Genomic DNA, 22,363 nt, shown 5'->3' with positions numbered 1-22,363 from the left:
TCTAAGGTGACTAGGGTTGTAGATTTTGCATACTCTTATAATAAGAAGCAAGTTCAGTTTAAGATTTGTACATTTGGGGCCTGGATTGTGACCTAGTAGTAGAGTGCTTCCTTAACATGCCAAAGCCCTGGGTTCAATTCCTCGGTACCACATACACAGAGAAAGCTGGAAGTGGTGCTGTGGCTCAGGTGGTAGAGTGCTAGCCTTGAGAAAGCTCAAGGAGAGGTCCGCAGCCTGAGTTCAAACCCCAGGACTGGCAAAAAAAATGTAAATTTGGCTATTTGCATGTTTTCACAATATTTGGTGAGCGACTTATCTCATACCCTAAATTATAATGATAATATTCAAAGAAAATACAAGTACATGCTTTACATGAATGTAATACATCATCTCCATGAAAAAAGAGAATCATCTGCAGAAATGGTTTTTTTTCAGCTGTTTAAAAATATTAAATTAATTTGGAAATTTCACAAAATGTAAGTTTTTAGGAAAAAAAAACATTTTGAGGAGCCAGGAGTGTGGCCTAGTGGTTGCGTACTTGCCTAGCATGCATGAAGCCCTGGGTTCGATTTCTCAGTACCACATACACAGAAAAAGCTGGTAGTAGTGCTGTGGCTCAAGTGGCAGAGCTCTAGCCTTGAGCAAAGTGTTCAAGGACAGTGCCCAGGCCCTGAGTTTAAGCCCCAGGACTAGCAAAAAAAAAATTGAGTGCTGAAGTATGGCAGTGCCTCAAAAGGCTAAACATAGAGCTCCCCTATGACCCAGCAATTCCACTACTTGGCATTTACCCAACCATCCAGAAACTAGGGCCTACTAAATCCACTAGCACAACAATGTTCATTGCAGCATTATTCACCATAGCAAAAATATGGAACCAACCTAGATGTCCCTCAGTTGATGAGTGGGTCAACAAGATGTGGTATTTGTACACAATGGAATTCTATGCTGCTGTCAGAAAAAACAACATCGCCCCATTTGTTAGGAAATGGAAAGTCTTAGAAAAAATCATATTAAGTGAAGTAAGCCAGATTCAAAGGAACTTAGGCACAATGGTTTCCCTCATTTGTCATAATCAGTAGAAACCTTGGGCTCTACTAGCAGAGATCTGCAATAGTGCAAAACCTTGATACATAAGGCCATACAGTATGAAGCTAATTGAAAAGACCTCCAGGATAGTGAAACAAAAGCCATATAATGAATGATTGTTGTCCTTAATGTACTATGTTATCTCTCATATCTTTTGCTGTCCCTTGGTTATCTCATATTGTTACAGTATCTCACTTTGTTATCTGATATATTAGATTTATTTGTATTTGGTTATTTGAAATTGGATAGGGAAGGGGGGAAAAAACCAAGACCGGGGGGGGGGGGGGTTGGAGGGGAGGGTAATGGGGACCAAGACATGTGAAAGGGTATCAATATATGTGAATTAATGCACCTTCTATCTGGCAAATATCATGTAACCCTTTTATTAATTACAATAAAAAAATATTTAAAAAAAGTTAAAGTTGAAAAAAAAATTGAATGCTGACAGGATTGGCTTTTTTAAATCTATAAATTAAAAAAGACCCAAATGATTTTGATTTTTATAAATTATAGTATCACAATGATAACCTATGCATTCTGAGATTTGTAAAATGGAAAGGTTATGTAAGTTCTTCACATACTCTATCCTTAGATGATATTATGTTTAATGATGCTAAAACTTTTAGTATTTTTCTCTTTGTTTTTGTTTTTAGGAAATAGGGTCTCGCTTTGTTGCCTAGGTTGGTCCTGAACTTGCACACTCAGCCTCTCAAGTAGTTGCACCACAGGTGCCCTCCACCATACTCAGTTTTTCCTTTTCATGCTTTTAAACTAAAGATAGCACTATAAGATGATTAGATTTCAGCAAGTTTTGACTTATCTACAAATTCAGAAAATTATCTCCCATGAAGGAATTGAATATTAACTCCCTGCATTTTATTTTATTTTACAATCTGGGAGCTTCAAAGACTCCTCCATTTCCATGAATATTTGTTGAAAATGAACTATTGGCACCACATTGCTACAAACACTAAAATAATGCAAAGATGAAGATATCACATTTAAAACAGAGAGAGAATTACATATATTTGTCATTTCTGGCCAACAGAAAAATAGTTCTTAATAAAATAAAACAATGTTAACTTTAAGTCAAAAAGGTTTGTAAAAGAAAACGAATATTGATTTCATTGCTTGCCAATGTGCTCTAGAAATCCATAGGTGCCTATAAATTAAATGACAATTCCCTATGTTTTAGTATTAAATCACCTTTTCCTAACATGTTGAAATTCAAATGTATATGAGAAGAATTAAATTGCCTATGAATGACTCATCCTCCCAGTTCCTGAAAAAAAATGTGACATGACAACTTTGTGCCTATCCAGCTAGATGCAGCGTGTGTGTGTGTGTGTGTGTGTTTGTGTGTGTGTGTGTGTGCGCGCGCGCGCCTGTCTGGGGAGTGAACTCAGGGCCTGACCACTGTCTCACTTAGCTTTTCCCCTCAGGATTAGTGCTCTACCACTATAACCATACCTCCACTTCCAGGTTTTTGGTGATTAGAGATAAGGTTCTCATGGACTTTTCTGCCCAGGCTGGCTTCAAATCTTGATTCCCCAGGTCTCAGCCCCCTGAAAATCTAGGATTGCAGGTTTGAGCCACCAACACCATTCTCTATTAAATGTTGGTCTTGATCAATAATGCAAAAACTATGAGTACAACAAAGACTTCTATTTCAGAACTAAAAAACAGAAGAGAGAATGAAGTGTGATCAAAACAAAGCTCCATTTAATACTTTGAATGTAAATTATAAGTGACATATTAACTAATTTTCATCTTTATGTTGAAAAGTATAATCTCGGGACATTGGAATTCAGTATCAACACCAGTTTTACTCTCCTTTGTTCAAAATATCTGGAATAGAGAAGGCAACCTTCTTGTGGAACTGTTCTCACTCTCTTGAGACAAATTAGGCATGTCTGGATGAGCAGATCTATTTGTGAATGAGATGGTGTAAGACATTTTGTTCCTCTCTCATGGCTGATTACATTTCCTTGTTTGTGTGGGTTCTTCTTCTTTTTTTAATAAAAAGTGCTGAACTTTGGTGACTAATTTCAGTAGAAAAAGAAAAATACTTATGAATTTATACAACCATGTTTTCCCTCTAGAAATAATTTAATATTCTTCCCTTCCCCTCTCTCAGTACTTCAGCTTTATAAATACAATTAACTTCAGATTTGAAAAAAAACAAATAGAAGAAAGGAATTATATTTTGACATTCCAGTCCACCTTGAATTTAAGCTTCAAGAGCAGAGGTTACAAATTACCACCCTCAAGCCAGATCGAACCAACCACTTGTTTTATAAATAAAGTTTACTGACACTGCCTTGCCCATTCATTTGTGTATTAATAACAGCTGCTTTTGCACAATATCATAGAGTTAAGTAGTTATAACACCAGTCAGGTGGCCCTGAAAGCATAAAATAACTACTATCTGACCATTTTGTGACATGGGAAGGCTTCTAATTGATTGGTTAATCACTTTAAAATCATATTTAGTATATTTTTGCACACAGCCTATAAACAGCATTTTCTATAGTTTCTCCCCCCGCTTCAGATATTGCTAAACGTATGTATGTTCTTGGCATGAGGCATTGTGTGTAACTGATTTCAATACTGATTGAGAAGATCTGGTGAAAGAGAAGACAGCATATCAACAGGTCAAGGTCTCTTTCCCTGCTGCTCTGGCTGTGTAACCCTGAATGCAGCACACTTCACCTCACTGAAAGTCACTTTGTCCTCTGTGTTAGTTGGCAACTACTGTAAAAAAAAATACCTGAAATATTCAACCTGTAAAGAGAAAAAGTTCATTTTGCTTTACAGTTTTGGAGGTTTCATTCGTGGCTGATTGTATCTTTTGTTTTGGAGCTGTAATAAGACAGTGTATCATGGCAAGTATGTACAGTAGAGGAAATTTCCTACCCCACTGACAGTCAGGAAGCAAAGAGAGGAAAGGGCTTGATTCCTTCAAAGTCCCCGCCCCCACATAGTAACCTAACCCCACCAATTAAAAGACCCGTCACTACCCTATAGCAACCACAGGCTAGTGACCAAACCTTTAGTACATGAACCTTGTGGTGGCACTTATCTAAACCATAGTATTCTCTTTTAAGCAAAGGAATTAAATTAAGTTGCTATCTAAAGCCTCTTCTACCTTAAAATAAGTCAGATTTAAAAATACACTCCCCAAAAGATGAAAATAAATACGACCTAAAATGTATTCATTTTCAAGGAAAAGAGGGGTTTGTTTTCTTTCAGCATGAAAGAAGGACCAAGGAGATGATGACTTAAAGATGCAAACTAAAATAAGTATTCCCATTATATTTTATTTTTATGTTACTCTTATTTTTTGTTGGTGGTGGTGGTGGTCATGGAGCTTGAACTCTGGGCCTGGGGGCTGTCCCTGAGTTCTTCAGCTCAAGGTTACTGCCCTACTACTTGAGCCACAGGACCACTTCCAGTTTTCTAGTGGTTAATTGGAGATAAGTGTCTCACTGACTTTTTAGTGACTGGGCTGGCTTTGAACCGTTATCCTCAGATCTCAAGCCTCCTGAGTAGCTAGGATTACAGGCGTGAGCCACTGTGCCTGGATTGAATTTTTTTTTTTTGGTTGAGGCTTGAACTCTGGGCCTGGGGTCTGTCCCTGAGCTCTTCAGCTCAAGGCTATCACTCTACCACTTGAACCACAGCACCACTCCCCATAGAGATTAGAGTTTCCCAGACTTCCATACCAGGCTGGCTTTGAACCCTGATCCTCAGATCTCAGCCTCTTGAGTAGCTAGGAGTATAGGCGTGAGCCACTGGCACCTGGCTACTCTGAATTTTTTTTAAATAGCTATTTATAATTTCTGTGTACTAATCCAAATACTCATGTTTTTAAGGAAACATTAATGAAACATCTACTTTGTGTCCTCAGCCTGATGAGAGATGCTGTTACCTAATGTCAGTGAACTCAAGGGAAAGTAAGCCCATACACAGCTTGTTCTATAATCCTGAGCCTCGGGAAGCTAGTTCCTTCTTGGTTGCTGATGCCCATGATGTGGCAGACATCCCAATGTTGATGCTGCCCTGAGTACTCACATGGAGCTTTGACATCCTTGGTGCACTCTGCAGATGGCTCCTTCCCTGAGGTGTTGCAACAGCTCCTCTTTCTCCATCCTTTTGCTGTTACAGGCAATTCTCTTAGGCAGGACTCCCTCAAGGTGCCTCAGCAAGGTTACCATCTATGAGATCTCCTTGGAAAACACATTCTTGCCTCCAATAAATGCTGTTAAGTATAAACTACCCTAGGTAACTTCCAATCACAAAAGAGGCAGACACAAATTTCTTGAACTTGGGATCTCAAATACCACATGCCACACCTATTGGCCACATATAACATGAAGATGGCCCATGAGTGAACTTAAAAAAAAAACGGGCTTTTGAGTAGTGTTTGAAACACTTTGATGGTATATCACATAGACCATAGACCTTTTCTCCACTGATGAGTTTTTTACTCATCTGCTTTGACACCTTTCGTAAATGCTTCATATTTTATTAAAAGTATCACTGAAGCTGAGAACTGGTAGCTCACTCCTATAACCCTTGCTACTCAGGGGACTGAGATCTGAGGATCACTGTTCCAAGTCATCCAGGGCAAAAATGTCCCAGTGAGACTCCTATCTCCAATTAACCACTCAAAAACTGGATGAGGCACTGTGGCTCAAGTGATAGAGCCCTAGCATTGAGCACAGAAAGGCTTAGGGACAACACCTAGACCCTGAGTTATATAGCCCAACAAAAATGCAAAGAAATTCGGTATATTGTGCATATGCATCCAGATCATCTCTAATTTAAATATGCCCCCTGAGATCAGGTTCAGTTGATATTGCTAAGGACTAAATTACTATCAGAACCTGAGGGAAATCAAGCCATCCTGAGTTTCTGGGCCTGTGGTTAATTATGTCTATGGTATTTGTGGGATCTTTAAAAACAGGCACTGTCATCATTTTCATCTCTAAAACCTCAATAAATAGAGCCTCACTGCCTAGTACATAATAGAACCTCAGTAATTTCAGGATGAGCAAACTGATAGATGGCTGAGTATATGGTATATAGATGAGCCAACAAGGAGTTACTTCTCTCTGATGGTGACCCTTCCTGCTTCAGTTCTTCCTTGCCAGTGTAGTTGAGTAGGAAGTTGTGATTCACAGTGTAGTCATCTTAGCCACATGGACTCCATTCTGTCCACCTACCTAGAAGCTCCATCTTGTGCTCTTCTCAAGAACTGCTAGGGGATGGGATGTTAATGTCTTCCCCTCAGGCAGAAGGCTCTTTCCATTTCTTCCCACGGTACCTGCCTTTCATATCATATGAAGCATCCTACTCTATCATTAATTCCACAGAAATTTAGGTAAATATAGTTGAAATCCAGAAAGCTGGACCAAAGAATCTTATGACAAGTAGGTCTGAATATCTAACATACAATAGAACCTTCTATTGACTCCAGGCACTTTCATGCCACCTGCAAAGTCATTGCTAGAACAGTGCTTCTCATTTTAGCATGGTGTCTCAATTTCCTATCTGTAAAGTGGGAATATTAGTGATACCAACCTCATGAGATTATAAGTAAATATATGTTAATAGCTTAGACTGGTAACTAACATCTAGTAAGTACTCTATAAAAGCAGTAATCACCATGGTTAGTAATAGGGCCAGGAGTTTGGCCTAGTGGTAGAGTGCTTGTCTAGAATACACAAAGACCCGAGTTCAATTCCTTGGTACCACATACATGGAAAAAGGCAGAAGTGGTGCTGCGGCTCGAGTGGTGGAGCTCTAGACTTGAAAAAGCCCAAAGACAGTGCTCAGGCCCTGAGTTCAAACCCCAGGACTGGCAAAAAAAATTCCCTTACTTGAGATATTTGGAAACAAATGTGTTTCAAATGATGGATTTTTTTTTCCTCATTTGGTATACTTGTATCTTGACAATGGAACCCAAGTCTAAGCACAGAATTCAGTGGTTTGATATATACATAGCCTGAAGGTAATTATAAACAATATTTTTAGTTCAACCCTTATGTGAAATCAGCATTCAGAAAGTTTTGCATTTGGATATACTTCAATTAGGGATGCTAAACTACTACTCCTCTCAAAAGTTAGCACTGGTGCTTGGAATGTGGCTTGGAAGTAGGGTGTTTGCCTAGCATGCACAAAGCCCTGGATTCGATTCCTTAGTACCACATAAACAGAAAAAGGAAGTGGTACTGTGACTCAAGTGGCAGAGTGCTAGCCTAGTTCAGGGACAGCACCTAGGCCCTGAGTTCAAGACCCAGAACTGGCAAAAATAAAAGTTAGAACTGGGTAGAACACTCAGGATATATTGAAGCACAGCCCACTATACATCATCACAAGTACCAGTGGGGACCCAGGAATATCTCTCATGAGCACCCCAGCAGATGCCAATACAAGTCCTCCAGAAACCAAACCATTGACACTAGAGGTATGCTTCAGTCGCAAAGCTTACTTGGAAGCCCTGAGTTCCACATCTCCACCACCCAATTATGTGTACTTGGTTATTAATTACATATATTATATTTTTTTCTAAAAGGAAGGGAAGACCTAGGGGACTCTAGTTGACGTAGTAAGACCAGATCAAAATTCAAATCTCGAGTTTGGGCTATGTTGGGTTGCTTGTTGCTTTGTAAGAATAAGGATAGAAGCTAACCTTAATCACATTTGAAAGTGTTGGAAATAGTGTTAATAAGATACTTGGTTAAGAAAAAAGATAAATAGAAGCTGGGCAAGGTGGCTCACACCTGTAATCCTACCTACTGAGGAGGCTGAGATCTGAGGATCACAGGTTCAAAGCCATCCCAGGCACAAAAGGACCTGAGACTCTTATCTCCAACTAACCTCTAGAAAACGGAAAGTTGGGCTTGACTCGAGGATAGGGAGGCAGCCTTGAGCTGAAGAGCTCAAGGACAAGGCCCAGGCCCAGGGTTAGGGTGGTAGCCTTGAGCTAAAGAGCTCAGGGACAGCGCCCAGGCCTAGTTCAAGCCCCATGACCCACAAAAAAAAGATAAATAGATATGTACCAGTCCTGGACCTTGAACTCAGGGCCTAGGCTTTTTTGCTCAAAGCCTGCACTCTACCATATGAACCACATCTCTACTTCAGGCGTGAAACACAAACTATGAAGTACTATATAAATTTTATTGAGATAAGAAAACTTACTAAGCATGAGATCTTCCCTCCTAACATATCTTTAAATATATAATAATGCTAACTATAGGCACAATGGCATACAACAGATCTCCAGAATTTATTTTTCTTGCAAATATACTGTATTTTATTTGTGGTGCATTTTAACTTATGAGTTTTGTTATTGTTGTTGTTGTTGCTGTTGCTGTGGAGGTCATTTTGTTTGCTTGAGAGTACTGTTCACTATTCATAATATTAGTAATGTAAGAAAAATATACTTCCTTGCTGGGAGCCAGTGGCCCACTCCTGTAATCCTAGCTACTCAGGAGGCTGAGATCTGAGGATCGAAGTTCTAAGCCAGCCTGGGCACTAAAGTCCATGAGACCCTTATCTTCATTTAACCACCAGGAAACCCGAAGTGGCACTGTGGATCAAGGGGTAGAGCGGTAGCTTTGAGCTAAAGACCTCAGGAACTTTGAAGCCCCATAACTGACAAAAGAAAAAATACACACACACACACACACACACACACACACACACACACACACACTTCCTAGTTACAAATTTCAATTGGCAGTCTTTAGAGACAGAAAGTAACAAGAAGATGGAGCTTATCCGTGTATATGCTACAGAGTTGGGCAAACTACCTATCATGAGTTCCCTAAAATATTAATAAAATGGTTTAAGTAGAGCAACATTTTGCTATTTCTTTAACTTCATAGAACTTTTTTACTAAATGATTTTATTAATACTGATTTATATCATATTTCAAATGTCAATTTTAGTAAACAAGTATTCAAGAATGGAATCTATATGCACATAAATTTAAGAACAAAAATAAAATTAAGCTGAGACTTTGTATGTCATAGATACTTTTTTAATTAATGGCATCCTTGATGGTCCCTGGTCACTTTTCACATTGCTTTCCCTAGGCATTTTTATGTAGCATATGGCCCAAATATTTACAAGTCATAAAGATTTATCTTGTGTCAGTATGAACAAATCAAAGGATCATCTGAAGCATGTTTACTGTCAGCTCTCAGCTAATATTGATACGCAGCATGAAGGAAAGAATAAAAAATCCCCACCTGTTTTAGAGAAGTTAGGAAATAGAAAATTTTAGATTCACCAAGGTCATTTTCTTAACTTTTTGCTTTTCAAAACTCCCTACTGACTAAAAGTCATGGCATTTAATGTAGAAACTAACATTTTCATTGCATTTCTAAACGATGGAGATTTTTCTCCAAAGAATTAATGTTATGCAGAAAGTTAGAATCATGTAGGTTTGTGAAGTTGTCTTTTTAAATATATCTAGTTGTTTTTTAGTGTCTTCTCATGGTCTTTGAATTTGAAAAGTCAAAAATGTATGTCCTTTACTTGCTGTTGAAGGATGCCAGCACTGATTTAGTTAATGAACAGTCCTAGGAAAACAAGCATAAACCTTTTGTGAAAACATTCCTTGTTAGAAGGAATGGAGCCTGCCCTTTCCCAAGATTGAGGTTTCTGTGAAAATTCCTTCAGACATGCCTAGACCCGAAAAAAAAAGTTCTTTCATTTTACTCTGCATTCATGTTATTGAATGTTACTTCTGTCACAGGGAAAAGGAGAAAAAAAACAACTGTGATTGCTAAAATATCGACAAACTTAAAATGCCAGGGAAATTACTGCATTCACAGAATTTGGTGTAATCTATTTAAAGATATTTTTTAAAAAGATGCAAGTAAAACCCCTAATCTGACAATTACATGAATGATAAAGAGATTAGTGACAAAAGGATCCATGGAAAACATCAGCTTGCCTTTTTCAAATGGGAAAATACTCTTTTGTGACATAATAATCAGGAATTACATAACAAAGAATAATGAGTGTTGATTGGATTGTCTTTCTTGTTTTTCTAGCTTTATGACAAAATTAATACAAAGTCTTCACCACAAATCAGGAATCCTCCAAGTGATGCAGTCCAGAGAGCCAAAGAGGTAAGTGATATAATTGCTAAAAATATTTGTTAGTGTCTCTTTTACTCTTTATTTCAGATACTTCTGTTAACTTAAAGGCATTTTCTTTGGAGTCACAGTTAGACTCATTCTACTCACATTTGGAATTTCAAAGCTTATCATTGAACATACATCCAGGAAAGAAAAAGATCTCAGCCACTGCCTAGATTTCTAGTTCTGGTTTTGTTATGTTAACTTTAATATGTCACCATGTCCATATTTCTTTTTCTTTACTTTTTTTTATTTCATTTGGCAGGAAACAGACATGGTATGAAATTATGAGTTGTGTTTTTTTAAAAGATGCAATTCTTTAAAAGTTAACTAAATTTCTATAAGAATTAAAAATACTTAGTCAAAAGAAATCATATTATATATTGTCAACATATATGACTGTATCTGTTGTTTTTTTGTTTTTTTGTTTTTTTGTTTTTTGCCAGTCCTGGGCTTGAGCTCAGGGCCTGAGCACTGTCCTTGGACTTTCTCAAGGCTAGAGCTCTACCACTTGAGCCTCAGCACCACTTCCGGCTTTTTTGTATGTATGTGGTACCAAGGAATCGAACCCAGGTCTTCGTGCATGCTAGGCAAGCACTTTAACCACTAGGCCAAACTCCCGGCCCATGACTGTATCTGTTAACAAAGTATTTTTCAAACTTATTAGTCAGACCGTTTGGAAACTATAAATTGATCTATAATTTCATTACTTTAATATAGGAATTTACATTTTGTGTATCATTTACACTCCTTATCCACTTGCATTTACATTTTATATAATTATAATCAAAATGTATCTTTTTTGTCTGAGGCTAGGACTTAAACAGCAGTATCTGCCACTTTCGCTCATTGCATAGTGCTCTACCAACTAACTGAGCCATGCCTCCAACCCCAAAATGCATCTTCTTTTAGCTCAACATTATTTAAACAAATACTTTTTCTTTTCTTTCCTTTTCTTTTTTGGCGCTGTCTCTGAACTCCTCAGCTCAAGGCTAGCACTTTACCACTTTGAGCCACAACACCACTTCCATAAATAATTTTTTCTTGCCAGTCCTGGGTCTTGAACTCAGGGCCTTTACACTGTTCCTGAGCTTCATTTGCTCAAGATTAACCCTCTGCCATGAGCCACAGAGCCACTTCTGCCTTTTTCTGATTCTGTGATACTGAGGATTCGAACCCAGGGCTTCATGCATGCTAGTCAAGCACTCTACCATTAAGCGACATTCCCATCCCCTTTTTCATTTTTGATCTTATAATAGTATATGCAAATAAACATTTCCCATTTTGTTTATGTATTTCAAGTTTTTCTTTTTAATTTTTATTGAAAATGTGATGGGGTTACAGTTACATAATTAGGGTAATGATTACATTTTAATCACTATTACCACATCTCTCATTTTCTTCCCTTTTTTGGAATATTATTTCTTATAAAGCAAGATTACTAGGCAAAAGCATCTGAAAGTTATAATGCTTGCCCGAACATATTTTAAACTTACGAGTTGCACTGGAAAGTATTTTCTATGAATGCTATGGTAGCTGCTAGGCCTGCCCACTTGGTCAGAATGAGTTGGGAAAGGTTATCTTATACTTTGCCCACCAAGCACTTAAACGAATTAAGATATCATAGTCTTTATGATACCCAAATAAATAGTAGCACGGGGCTGGGAGTTTTGCCTAGTGGTAGAGTGCTTGCCTAGCATGCTCGAAGACCCAGGTTCGATTCCTCGGTACCACATACATAGAAACAAAGCTGGAAGTGGTGGTGAGGCTCAAGTGGTAGAGCTCTAGCCTTGAGAAAGCCCAAGGACAGTGCTCAGCCCCTGAGCTCAAGCCCCACGACTGGCAAAAAAATAGTAGCAGAATTTTTTGCCTTAACAGGACAGTGAAAGAAAGCTACTGACATCTGGGACGCTGGTGGCTTACATTCTACTCAAGAGGCTGATATTTGGGGATCATGTTCAAAGCCAGCCCTTCAAGTCCCATGAAATTCTTATATTTCTAATTAATTACCAAAAAGCTGGAAGCAGAGTTGTGGTTCAAGTAGTAAAGCGCTAGCCTCAAACTGAAAAGGCTCACAGACAGCACCCAGAGTTCAAGCCTAGGACCAGCAAAAAAGAAAAAGAAAAAAAGCCTGCCAGTTTTTCCCTAACCATACTTAGGAGATCACACCTGTGTAGTTGAGATCATAGATTGTGAGGGATCACAGGAAACAGAGTATATGCCTTCATCATTTTGTTTCCCAGCAGAGAAACTCCAGACCTAAAATACACCAATTGGCTTGTCATCGTGAGAAAATAGGAATTTGTCGCCTAACTACCACTAATTTGCTGTGTTTTTAAATAAGAAATGAATGCCGGGGGAAGGGGTCCTTCCCTGATGCTGTAATCTCAGGTTCAGGTGAAACTACCTCCCCACCAGGGAGTTTCTCAAACAGGTTGAGGTCACAGTCCTGGAAAGAGTTGTGTGTGGCTGATGCTCTGTAGTTCAGAAGGCAGACCATCTTTGATCACCTCCACAATAGGAATTCAGTTGTGTACAGTGTAAAGTTGTGTACACTGCATGTGAGAACAGCAATTGCCAGCTACATTTGCTCAGAAAAAGATCAGAGGCTCTGTCAAAGGCTGAGGGCCCCAAATCAGATTAAAACAGGTAAACTCCATACTGCAAGAGAAGGGAGAATATTTTAGTAGCCATTTTATTTGAAAACATGGTTTGGGGGTGTGGGGGGGGAGGGAAACGGGTACCAAGACATGTGAAAGGGTATCAATGTATGTGAATTAATGCACCTTCTATCTGGCAAATATCATGTAACCCTTTTACTAATTACAATAAAAAAAAAGTTAATGAAAAAAAAAGAAAACATGATTTTTACCAAGGCAGATAATATGTTAACAACTTAATGAGGAAAATTTGAATCAAAGGAATAAAGATTTTTGTGAAATTGTCCTTGAGTTTGCTGGTATTGCATCCTTCTGCCATTGGCAGAGCACTGTTTTCTCCATATGCAAAGGTGAGGTTACAGAACATTAATCCAGCCAGGCCACATGGATAATTGCTTAAGCATATTTTTTTTCTTCTTCTTTTAGATGTGTGATAGTCCTGGGCTTGAACTCAGAGCCTCAGTGCTGTCCCTGAGCTTTTTTTTTTTTTGCTCAAAGCAGCACTGTACTACTTGAGCCGCTACTTCCAGTGTTGATCTACTTCCAGTGTTTTGGTAGTGAATTGAAAATAAGAATCTCACAGATTTTTCTGCCCAAGCTGGCTTCAAACTGCAATTTGCATATCTCAGCCTCCTAAAAGCATGAGCCACCAGTGTCCAGCCTTAAGCATATTCTTAATTAACTGTCCTAGTTAATTAATATGCTTCTTTTAGGTTTTTTTGGGGGGGGCACTTGTCATGTTTTTAACAGAAGCATGTAGTGCTGTTAATATCAAAGAAAACTGTGATGAACTTTTAGTACGGATTCATTTTGATGGTGAATTTAGAAGGTATTTTCCTATTAAGTAAGTTACTTAAACATGTGATAAATACTTATTTCATTTATTTTGGGGCTATAATTGGATAATATAGGCTATTATAGCAATTGGTTTTATTTTTATTACCATCAATACTACTCTTTCACCAAGTAATAACCTTTGAATAAAATGAAGCATTTATAAAAACTATAGTCTTGCCTACCATAAAAAAATCCACTCATAATATTTAATGTAAAATAATACCACAGTTTAAGAATGTTGCATCATTTTTTATGTTTATATCTTGCCTCTTTTTTAGGTATTGGAAGAAATTTCATGTTACCCTGAGAATACCGACGCAAAAGAACTAAAGCGTATTTTAACACAACCTCATTTCATGGTAAGAAATAATTAACTGACATACAACTAAAACTTTATCAAATGTATTTGTCCCATATACAATCATATGTCACTTAATGATAAGAAATTACATCATTGTGAGAACATTATAGAGTGTTCTTACATAACTCTAGCTGCTATACAGTTCTACATACCCAGGCAATATGATGTGTGCACATACACCTATGTCCTCAGGCTGTAAGCAAAACATTGTAAGATTAACTCAGGCAACAGACAAACAACACAATCAAGAGAGAGTAAAACTGGGTGGGGTGGCTCAAGTGGTAGACTTCTTCCTTAGCAAGTACATAGCTCTGAGTTCAAACCCAAATATTGCCTCCCTAAAACAGGTATTTTAATTTTGGCTTTTTGTCAGTTGTGGGCCCGAAACTCAGGGACTATCCCTGAGTGCTTTTGTTCAAGGCTACACCTCTACCACTCTGAGCCACAGTTCCATTCCTGGTTTTTGAGTGGTTAATTGAAAGTAAGAGTCTTGCAGACTTTTCTACCTAGGCTGACTTTGAACCACAATCCTCAAATCTCAGCCTCCTAAGTAGCTAGGATTGCTCGCATGAGCCACCAGCACCTGGCTAAAAAAAAACAGTTAAGGCCAAGATCGAACTGAGTTCAAACTGTGGCCCTACCAAAAAAGAGTACAGCTTGGATGTAATCTTAGGTACTCAAGGCTGAGATCTGAGGATCAAAGTTCAAAACCAGTCCAGGGGCCGGGAGGGTGGCCTAGTGGTAGAGTGCTTGCCTAGCATGCAGAAAGACCCGGGTTCAATTCTTCGGTACCACATACATAGAAAAAAGCCAGAAGTGGTGCTGAGGCTCAAGTGGTAGAGCTCTAGCCTTGAGAAAACCCAAGGACATTGCTCAGACCCTGAGCTCAAGCCCAGGACTGGCCAAAAAAACAAAAGCAGTCCAGGTGGGAAAGTTCATGAGACTCATCTCCATTTAACCACTAAGAAAGATAGAAGTGGTATTGCAGCTCAAGTGGTAGCGTACTAGCCTTGAGTAAAAAAGTTTAGGCACAGAGCCCAGGCCATGAGTTCAAGCCCTAGTACCAGTGGCACACACCTGTATTAGCAGCTACTCAGTAGACTGAATTGTGGTTCAAGGCCAGCATAGGCAGAAAGTAAGTGAGATCTGCATCTTAATTAGTAAACCAGATACACAAACAAAAATACCCTGATGGCACTTATAGCTTATTAACAGTTTCTCAGTCATACTGTAAAACACAACTGAAAAAGATTTGTCTTCCCTATTTTTATATTATATATTTTTTAAGCTTTTTAAATTAGGCCTTGAGATTTAGCTTTATTTTGTGGCATAAATTTTTCACAGTAGCAAAGTATGCCTGATATCAAGTATGACATTATTTGTTGACATAATGTAACAATTTTTTAAAATTCAGTTTGGATCTTATTTTGTGACTGTTGATTTATTCTTCCTTATAAATAATACATTAAATGCAAGTGCCTACTTATATAACTTTAAAAGATGAATAGAAATAATCCACAAAAAGCAGCATAAACATTTTCTCCAGCCCATAGAGCCTCAAAGGCTCTTGTTTTAAAAGTCACTAGTTATGAAAAATATCTCCATGCTTCACAGGATGAATATGCTTTTGCCAGGTGAAGATTTATGTTTACCTATTACTGATTTTTGTTCTCTGTCCTAAACCATAGATTTTTTTCAGTGGACCACAAACCATAGGAAAACAATTGCTCACATGGCATAACCTCCATGCCCAAGCTCAGGAGTACCAGTATAGTATGCCATCAGAACATGGATGAAGAAGCCAAGGTCTCCAGGGCCTACTTCTTTCAAGCCATGCATAGTTCTTTGTCCATCTATAGCTTTCTCCCAAACCCTAGCAGATGGTGAGACCAATATCTGAGACGTGTCAGTATCTGTTGCCATAAAAGACCCAATGCAGAGATAGCTCAAAGTATATTGTCTACTGGTCACAAATCATCACTATCTTCTATTTGATTTTATCTGATTGTTGCTTTATTTTTAGCCTTGTATGCATGCCTTCAAAACTAAAGCGCCACCAGGCAGCAAGGCACTGGTGGCTCACACCTGTAATCCTAGCTGCTCAAGAGGCTGAGATCTGAGGATTGCTGTTCAAAGCCAGCCTAGGCAGTGAAGTCTAGGAGACTGTTTTTTTTTTTTTTTTTGCCAGTCCTGGACTTGAGCTCAGGGCCTGAGCACTGTCCTTAGACTTTTCTCAAGGCTAGAGCTCTACCACTTGAGCCTCAGCACCACTTCCAGCTTTTTTTTTCTATGTATGTGGTACCGAGGAATCGAACCCGGGTCTTCATGCATGCTAGGCAAGCACTTTAACCACTAGGCCAAACTCCCGGCCTTCTAGGAGACTTTTATCTCCAGTCAACTATCATAAAAGGCTGGATGTGGTGCTATGGCTCAGGTGATAGAGCACTAGCCTTCAGCAAAAAAAAAATGCTCAAGGACAGCACCCAGTTCCTGAGTTCAAGCCCCAGGACTGGCAAAAAGAAAAAAAGAAAAAAATAGCCACCAGGTAACAGTGGCACTTTGTCTCATGCCTATAAATCCTAGCTACTCAGGAGGTTGAGTGAGAGCTGAGATTTGTTGTTCCAAGCAGCTCTGGCAAGAAAGCCCAGGAGACTTTTGTCCCTATCCAATTAACCACCCCAAAAAGTGGGAAGTAGAGCTGGAAGTAGACTATAATGAACAAAAAAGCTCAAGGACAGTGCTCAGTACCTGAGTAGAAGCCCCAAGACCAGGATAAAAAAAAAAGCCATAGCTTTAAAACGTTGTGCTATTTTTGTTTTGTTTTATTTTTGCCAGTCCTGGGGCTTGAACTCAAGGGCTTCGGCAATTTTACTCAATGCTAGCACCCTGCCACTTGAGCCACAGCACCACTTTCAGCTTTTTCTGAATATGTGGTACCACGGAATCAAGTCCAGGGCTTCATGTATGCTATGTAAATGCTCTACCACTACGCTACATTTCAGTCCCCTAATAAGTTTCTCTGTTTTTTGTTTTTGTTTTTGTCATCATGGGGCTTGAACTCTGTGCCTGGGCACTGTCCCTGAGCTCTTCAGCCTAAGTCTACCACCCTACTCCTTGAGTCACAGTGCCACTTCCAGCTTTCTGGTGCTTAATTGGAGATAACAGTTCACAGTCTTTAGTGCCCAGAGTGTCTTTGAACCTCAATCCTCAGATATCAGCCTCCTGAGTAACTAGGATTACAGGCATGAGCCACCCCATCCAGCCCTAATTTTTATTTATTATTTATTTTTTTACATTTCTGCACAGAATATTATTTTTATTGGATTGTATAGAGGGGTTACATTTATATTCTCCAGATAGAGGGTACATTATTCTCATACATTGATACCCCTTCTCATGTTTTGTCCCCATTTCCTTCCCTCCATCCCCCCATCATCTAGTTTACCCCCTAACTTTAGATGCTATGGGTTATACTTTTATAACAATTTTCATTGCATTTCAATAGCTACAGGTATTTTATTAACATACTCTCTACAGATCAAAGTAAATGTACAGTTAAAATTATAAATGCTTGAGAGGTGTTGGGGGAAGGGAATCTGGGAGAAAAACTTCAGAAGGGATATCAGTGTTCAAGAAGTAATGTAGCCACTACCTGACGAATGTGACTGTAACCCCTCTTTACATCACCCCAACAATAAAATACAATTGGAAAAAAAGGAAAAATAATTTCAAATGTATAGCACTAAAATAAATAAAATAGATATAAAATTCCATACAAATAGTCAGCTGTAGATTCTCTTTGAAATAAATGTATTTCTTCAAATACTAGTACTTATTAGAAAGTATTTTTGATGATGGCAGAAAAAGTGCATTGTATAGAAAAATATCCTTTTATAGAAGAACAAAGGGCATTCATTATCCAGATTCATCACATACAAAGAAATTACATTGATCAAGACGCATTGTACTCATAATCTCACTTATTGAATTGAAACCCTTTTGTACAACTAAAGATATTAAAAATTAATAAGATGTTATTTCATATATGATTGGGCTATGCAAGAACAAGTAGCTTATCTCATATAGTTACAGTATCTTACTTTGTTATCTGATATATTGGATATATTAGTATTTGGTTAATTGAAATTGGATAGGGAAGGGGGAAACAAGGTGAGGGGTGGGGGTAGGGGGAGGGAAATGGGGATCAAGACATGAGAAAGGGTATCAATGTATGTGAATTAATGTACCTTCTATCTGCCAAATATAATGTAACCCTTCTATTAATTACAATAAATATATGAAAAAAAGAATACTCATATATTAAAACTTATCAAATTACATGAAGTAAATACATACAGTTATTGAAAAAAAAGAAAAACAAGTAGCAATAATTTTTAACTTTAATTTATCCAAGTGCTCCAAGAAATAAAAATGAGCAAAATATTTTAAGGTTTAGATTTTGACATCTATGACATATGTGATGATTTAATAAATTTCTGGTGATTGAAACACTATGTAGTTTATTTATTTTACTAAATCATATATTATAATTTTTAAATGTTTGGGTTATATGACAGGGTTAATACTGTTCGTGAAAGATATTTTTTCAGTATACCATTATTGCATCATTTCTTTTATATTTCCACTTTAATCCCCAGCACAAATTTGCTATTTTTTTTCTGTTAGTTATGGGATTTGAACTATGGGCCTGAGCACTATCCCTGACCTCTTCAGCTCAGGGATATGGCTCTAGGCTCTACCACTTGAGTCACAACACCACTTCCGGTTTCTGGTGGTCAATTGACGATAAGAGTCTTTCAGACTTTCTTGCTTGATCTGGCTTTGAACCATGATCCTCAGGTCTCAGCCTCCTGAGTAACTAGTATTACAGACGTGAGCCACTGGCACCTGGCGTGCTACCTCTTTTAATAGATGGTTCTTTCTTCTGTTATTTGGAATTTCAGTATGTCAGCCTTTATTTGAACTAGTTAGATCCATCTTCATACTATCAGATCACTCCTGTTGCCTAGGTACTTGACAAACACATCTATTGATTTGTTCCTCATTATTCTTTCTTTAAAAAAAAATTTCAAGCCATCATGATTACTTATCCCCAAAAGAACCAACTCAAGATCTGGTTGTAATGCAGTTTGAGTTCTCTGCCAATGACAGATACCTTTGAGAGGTAGAGAATTTCTATAATAGATTTTCATTGGGTAATGTTATTAAAATGATCCTTCTTTCATAAAAAAAATACTAGGCCTTACTTCAGACTCATGATGTAGTGGCACATGAAGTTTACAGCGATGAAGCATTGAGGGTTACACCTCCTCCCACCTCTCCCTATCTAAATGGTGACTCTCCAGAAAGCGCCAACGGAGACATGGATATGGAGAATGTGACCAGAGTTCGTCTGGTGCAGTTCCAAAAGAACACGGATGAACCAATGGTAAGTAGGAAAATTTTTCCCTCCTTTCTCTCATAAATCCAGGTTAGGTGTACTAACCATCACTACTAGAAATGAAGAGGGAAGGAGGACATGATTGTTCCAAAGAAATCAGCTTCTAGATCTTCAGTTTCCCCTTTTCATGCTAAGAAATGTTCTGGCTAATACTAAGTGTTAACCATCTTCGTTCTTCTTACCTCTCCTTTCACAATTGCCTTTCAACTTTACAAACACAAAGTTAGCGAGGCACCAGTGGCTCACACCTGTAATCCCAGCTATTCAAAGTTTGAGTTCTGAGGATCATGGTTCAAAGCCAGCCTTGGCAGGCTGGGACTCTTACTTCCAATTAACCAGCAAAAGGCCAGAAATGGAATTGTGACTCAAGTGCTAGAACACTAATCTTGAAAGGAAGAAAAAGTAGCTCAAGCTCAGAAACAGTGCTCAGGCACAGTTCTAGCCCCAGGACACATACACACACACACACACACACACACACACACACACACACACACACACACACACACACACACACACACACACACAGTCATAGTGGTAACATTCATGCAAAAGGTAAAATCCTCTGTGATTGCAAAGAAAAGAATGAAAAATAGGCAGATATTTTTTCCTCCATGTTGAAGAATAGGATTGGAATAAAATTGATGTTGAAGCTCTCCTTCTCATAAGATCCTCAGAGACTGAGATTAAGATTCCTGGAAGATCACGGAGTAGGACAAGGGGATGTGAGTGGGGGCAGGAAAACCAAGTAAGTTTCCAAATAGAAAGCAGGCACCATGCTGGACTGTGGACAGCAAAGTGAGGGGCCAGGATAGGCCCATACAAGTGTTGAAAGACACGTTAAAGAGTCTTTATCTCAAAAAAGTAAGAAGCTTAGAGGTTTGGAAGTTGGTTGGTTGGTTTGATTTTTTTTTTGCTTAGTTTTGTTTGGGGGTTTGTGTGTTTATTTGTCTTGGTGTAGGACCTGGGGCTTGAACTCAGGGCATAGGGATTATTCCTGAGTTTGTTTTTTCACCCAAGAGTCTTATGGATTTTCCTCCCTGAGCTGGCTTTGAACTATGATCTTGAAATCTCAGCCTCCTGAGTAGCTAGGATTGCAGATGTGAGCCACCAGTGGCCAGAACTACTAGGGGATTGTAAGCAAGGAGATGGATCACATTTTCATTTTAGAACTTTAGAGAATGTATGGAAGGGAACAAGAGTGAGTCTAGGGACACTAGTTAGGGGACTGTTATTGAAATGGCACAGGGAAGACATAATGAGACTGTGAGCTAGAGGGATGAATGTTAAGATGAAAAGATGTGAACGGATTTAATAAATAATGGAACATATTAGGAAGTTGGGGTGTGGTAGAGTGTCAGTCTTAAGTAGAAATGGCTACATTAGAGTTAAAGCCCCTGAGTTCAAGTCCTTGTACTAGCACAAAAGAAAAAGGAAAAAAGGACTAGGGACCAGTACCAATTGGTTGCAATCCTACATGCTTATAATCCTAGCTACTCTAGAGTGTGAAATCTAAGGATCTCAATTTGGAGCCGGCTGAGCCAAGAAAGTGTGTGAGACTCTTATTTATATTTAATCACCAAAGGGCAGGAAATGGAGCTACAGCTCAAGTGGTAGAGCTCTAGCCGTGAGTACCAAAGCTCAGGGACAGCACCCATGCTCTGAGGCCAAACCCCAGGATTGGTACACACACACACACACACACACACACACACACTTTTTCATAATAATCCTACTCTTACTGAACCTTTTTATTTTTTAAAACAGGGAATCACTTTGAAAATGAATGAGCTCAATCACTGCATTGTTGCAAGAATTATGCATGGTGGCATGATTCACAGGCAAGGTAAGTTTCATCTGTAATATTTTGGCTGCAATGCTACAGAATACACATATGATGAGAAGATATATTAGACTTCTCTTGGCTTTGAGCATCTCTAGACCACAGACTTATCAGAGACCACAGGAATCAAGGGATCACAGAGCATTCCTTGATACTATTTTAAGGAAGATATCTTTACTAGAATACTAAACATATATGCATATGATCTATATGTAAAGTATACACACACACAAAGTTGAATAAGTTTAAGAATAGCTGGCTCACTTATTGGCTCAAGAATGAGATATACTCTTGATACCTTAGGACATCAGACAGTTAGGTAACTAATAATATGAAAATTAAATGACACAAGGTGTCAAATCAATAAGTAAATTCATAATGGTTGCTATAGTAAGTATAGTCGTTCAGAGAATTCACCAAGGACTAAGTAAATGAAGAATGACTGTTTTGTAGAAGTAAACCTTCAGTTGCATTGATCAAACTGCTTTGCACATATGACAACTCCTTTCTACAACTATCTAAAGGTAATTTAAAAATGCAGTTGATTGTCAGGGCTAGGCAGGATTTGGGTATGTAGACTTAGGAATTTCTTTGAAAGGACTTTGTACACATTAATATTTACAAGATATGATAAGTGATTCTCCTGGTAGGATCCTTTTCTTTGAGACAAATGCACTTCATTTATTCTCAATCCTCCTTTTCTTTTTACCATGTGCACTTAAAACTAAAACCTCAAAACTAGCAGTGGAGCTCAGTGATAGAATGTTTGCCTCAAATTGGTGAAGTTTAGGGCTTGTGCTCCCCAACATGGGAGGGAGGAAGGAAAGAACAAGGGACTAAAATATATTACTATATCTCCAAACCACCAGTTTTAATATGCACCATTTTATTGTCATCCTGTCAGTCATGGTTTTACATTTCTGCTATGATCCTTTTCATCACCTATAAGATACTTAC

The 22,363-nt window shown here is 38.4% G+C and overlaps 1 protein-coding gene across 12 annotated transcripts in view; it reads left to right on the top strand.

Moving 5' to 3' along the window:
* Cask (calcium/calmodulin dependent serine protein kinase) overlaps positions 1 to 22,363 on the top strand; it is a 348,085-nt gene that overhangs the window by 276,078 nt on the left and 49,644 nt on the right. For all 12 annotated transcript variants that reach the window (XM_090326444.1, XM_090326441.1, XM_090326450.1 and 9 more), the window contains 4 exons: positions 10,158 to 10,235; positions 14,020 to 14,100; positions 19,363 to 19,551; positions 21,331 to 21,409. In XM_090326444.1, coding sequence (XP_090182570.1) covers positions 10,158 to 10,235; positions 14,020 to 14,100; positions 19,363 to 19,551; positions 21,331 to 21,409 — 427 coding nt within the window. The remainder of the gene's footprint in view (positions 1 to 10,157; positions 10,236 to 14,019; positions 14,101 to 19,362; positions 19,552 to 21,330; positions 21,410 to 22,363) is intronic.

This window comes from Megascapheus bottae, chromosome X (assembly GCF_031878675.1).
Source record: "Megascapheus bottae isolate mThoBot1 chromosome X, mThoBot2.hap1, whole genome shotgun sequence".
In the NCBI taxonomy this organism is placed as follows: Eukaryota; Metazoa; Chordata; class Mammalia; order Rodentia; family Geomyidae; genus Megascapheus; species Megascapheus bottae.
This window is presented reverse-complemented; position numbering and strand designations above follow the sequence as displayed.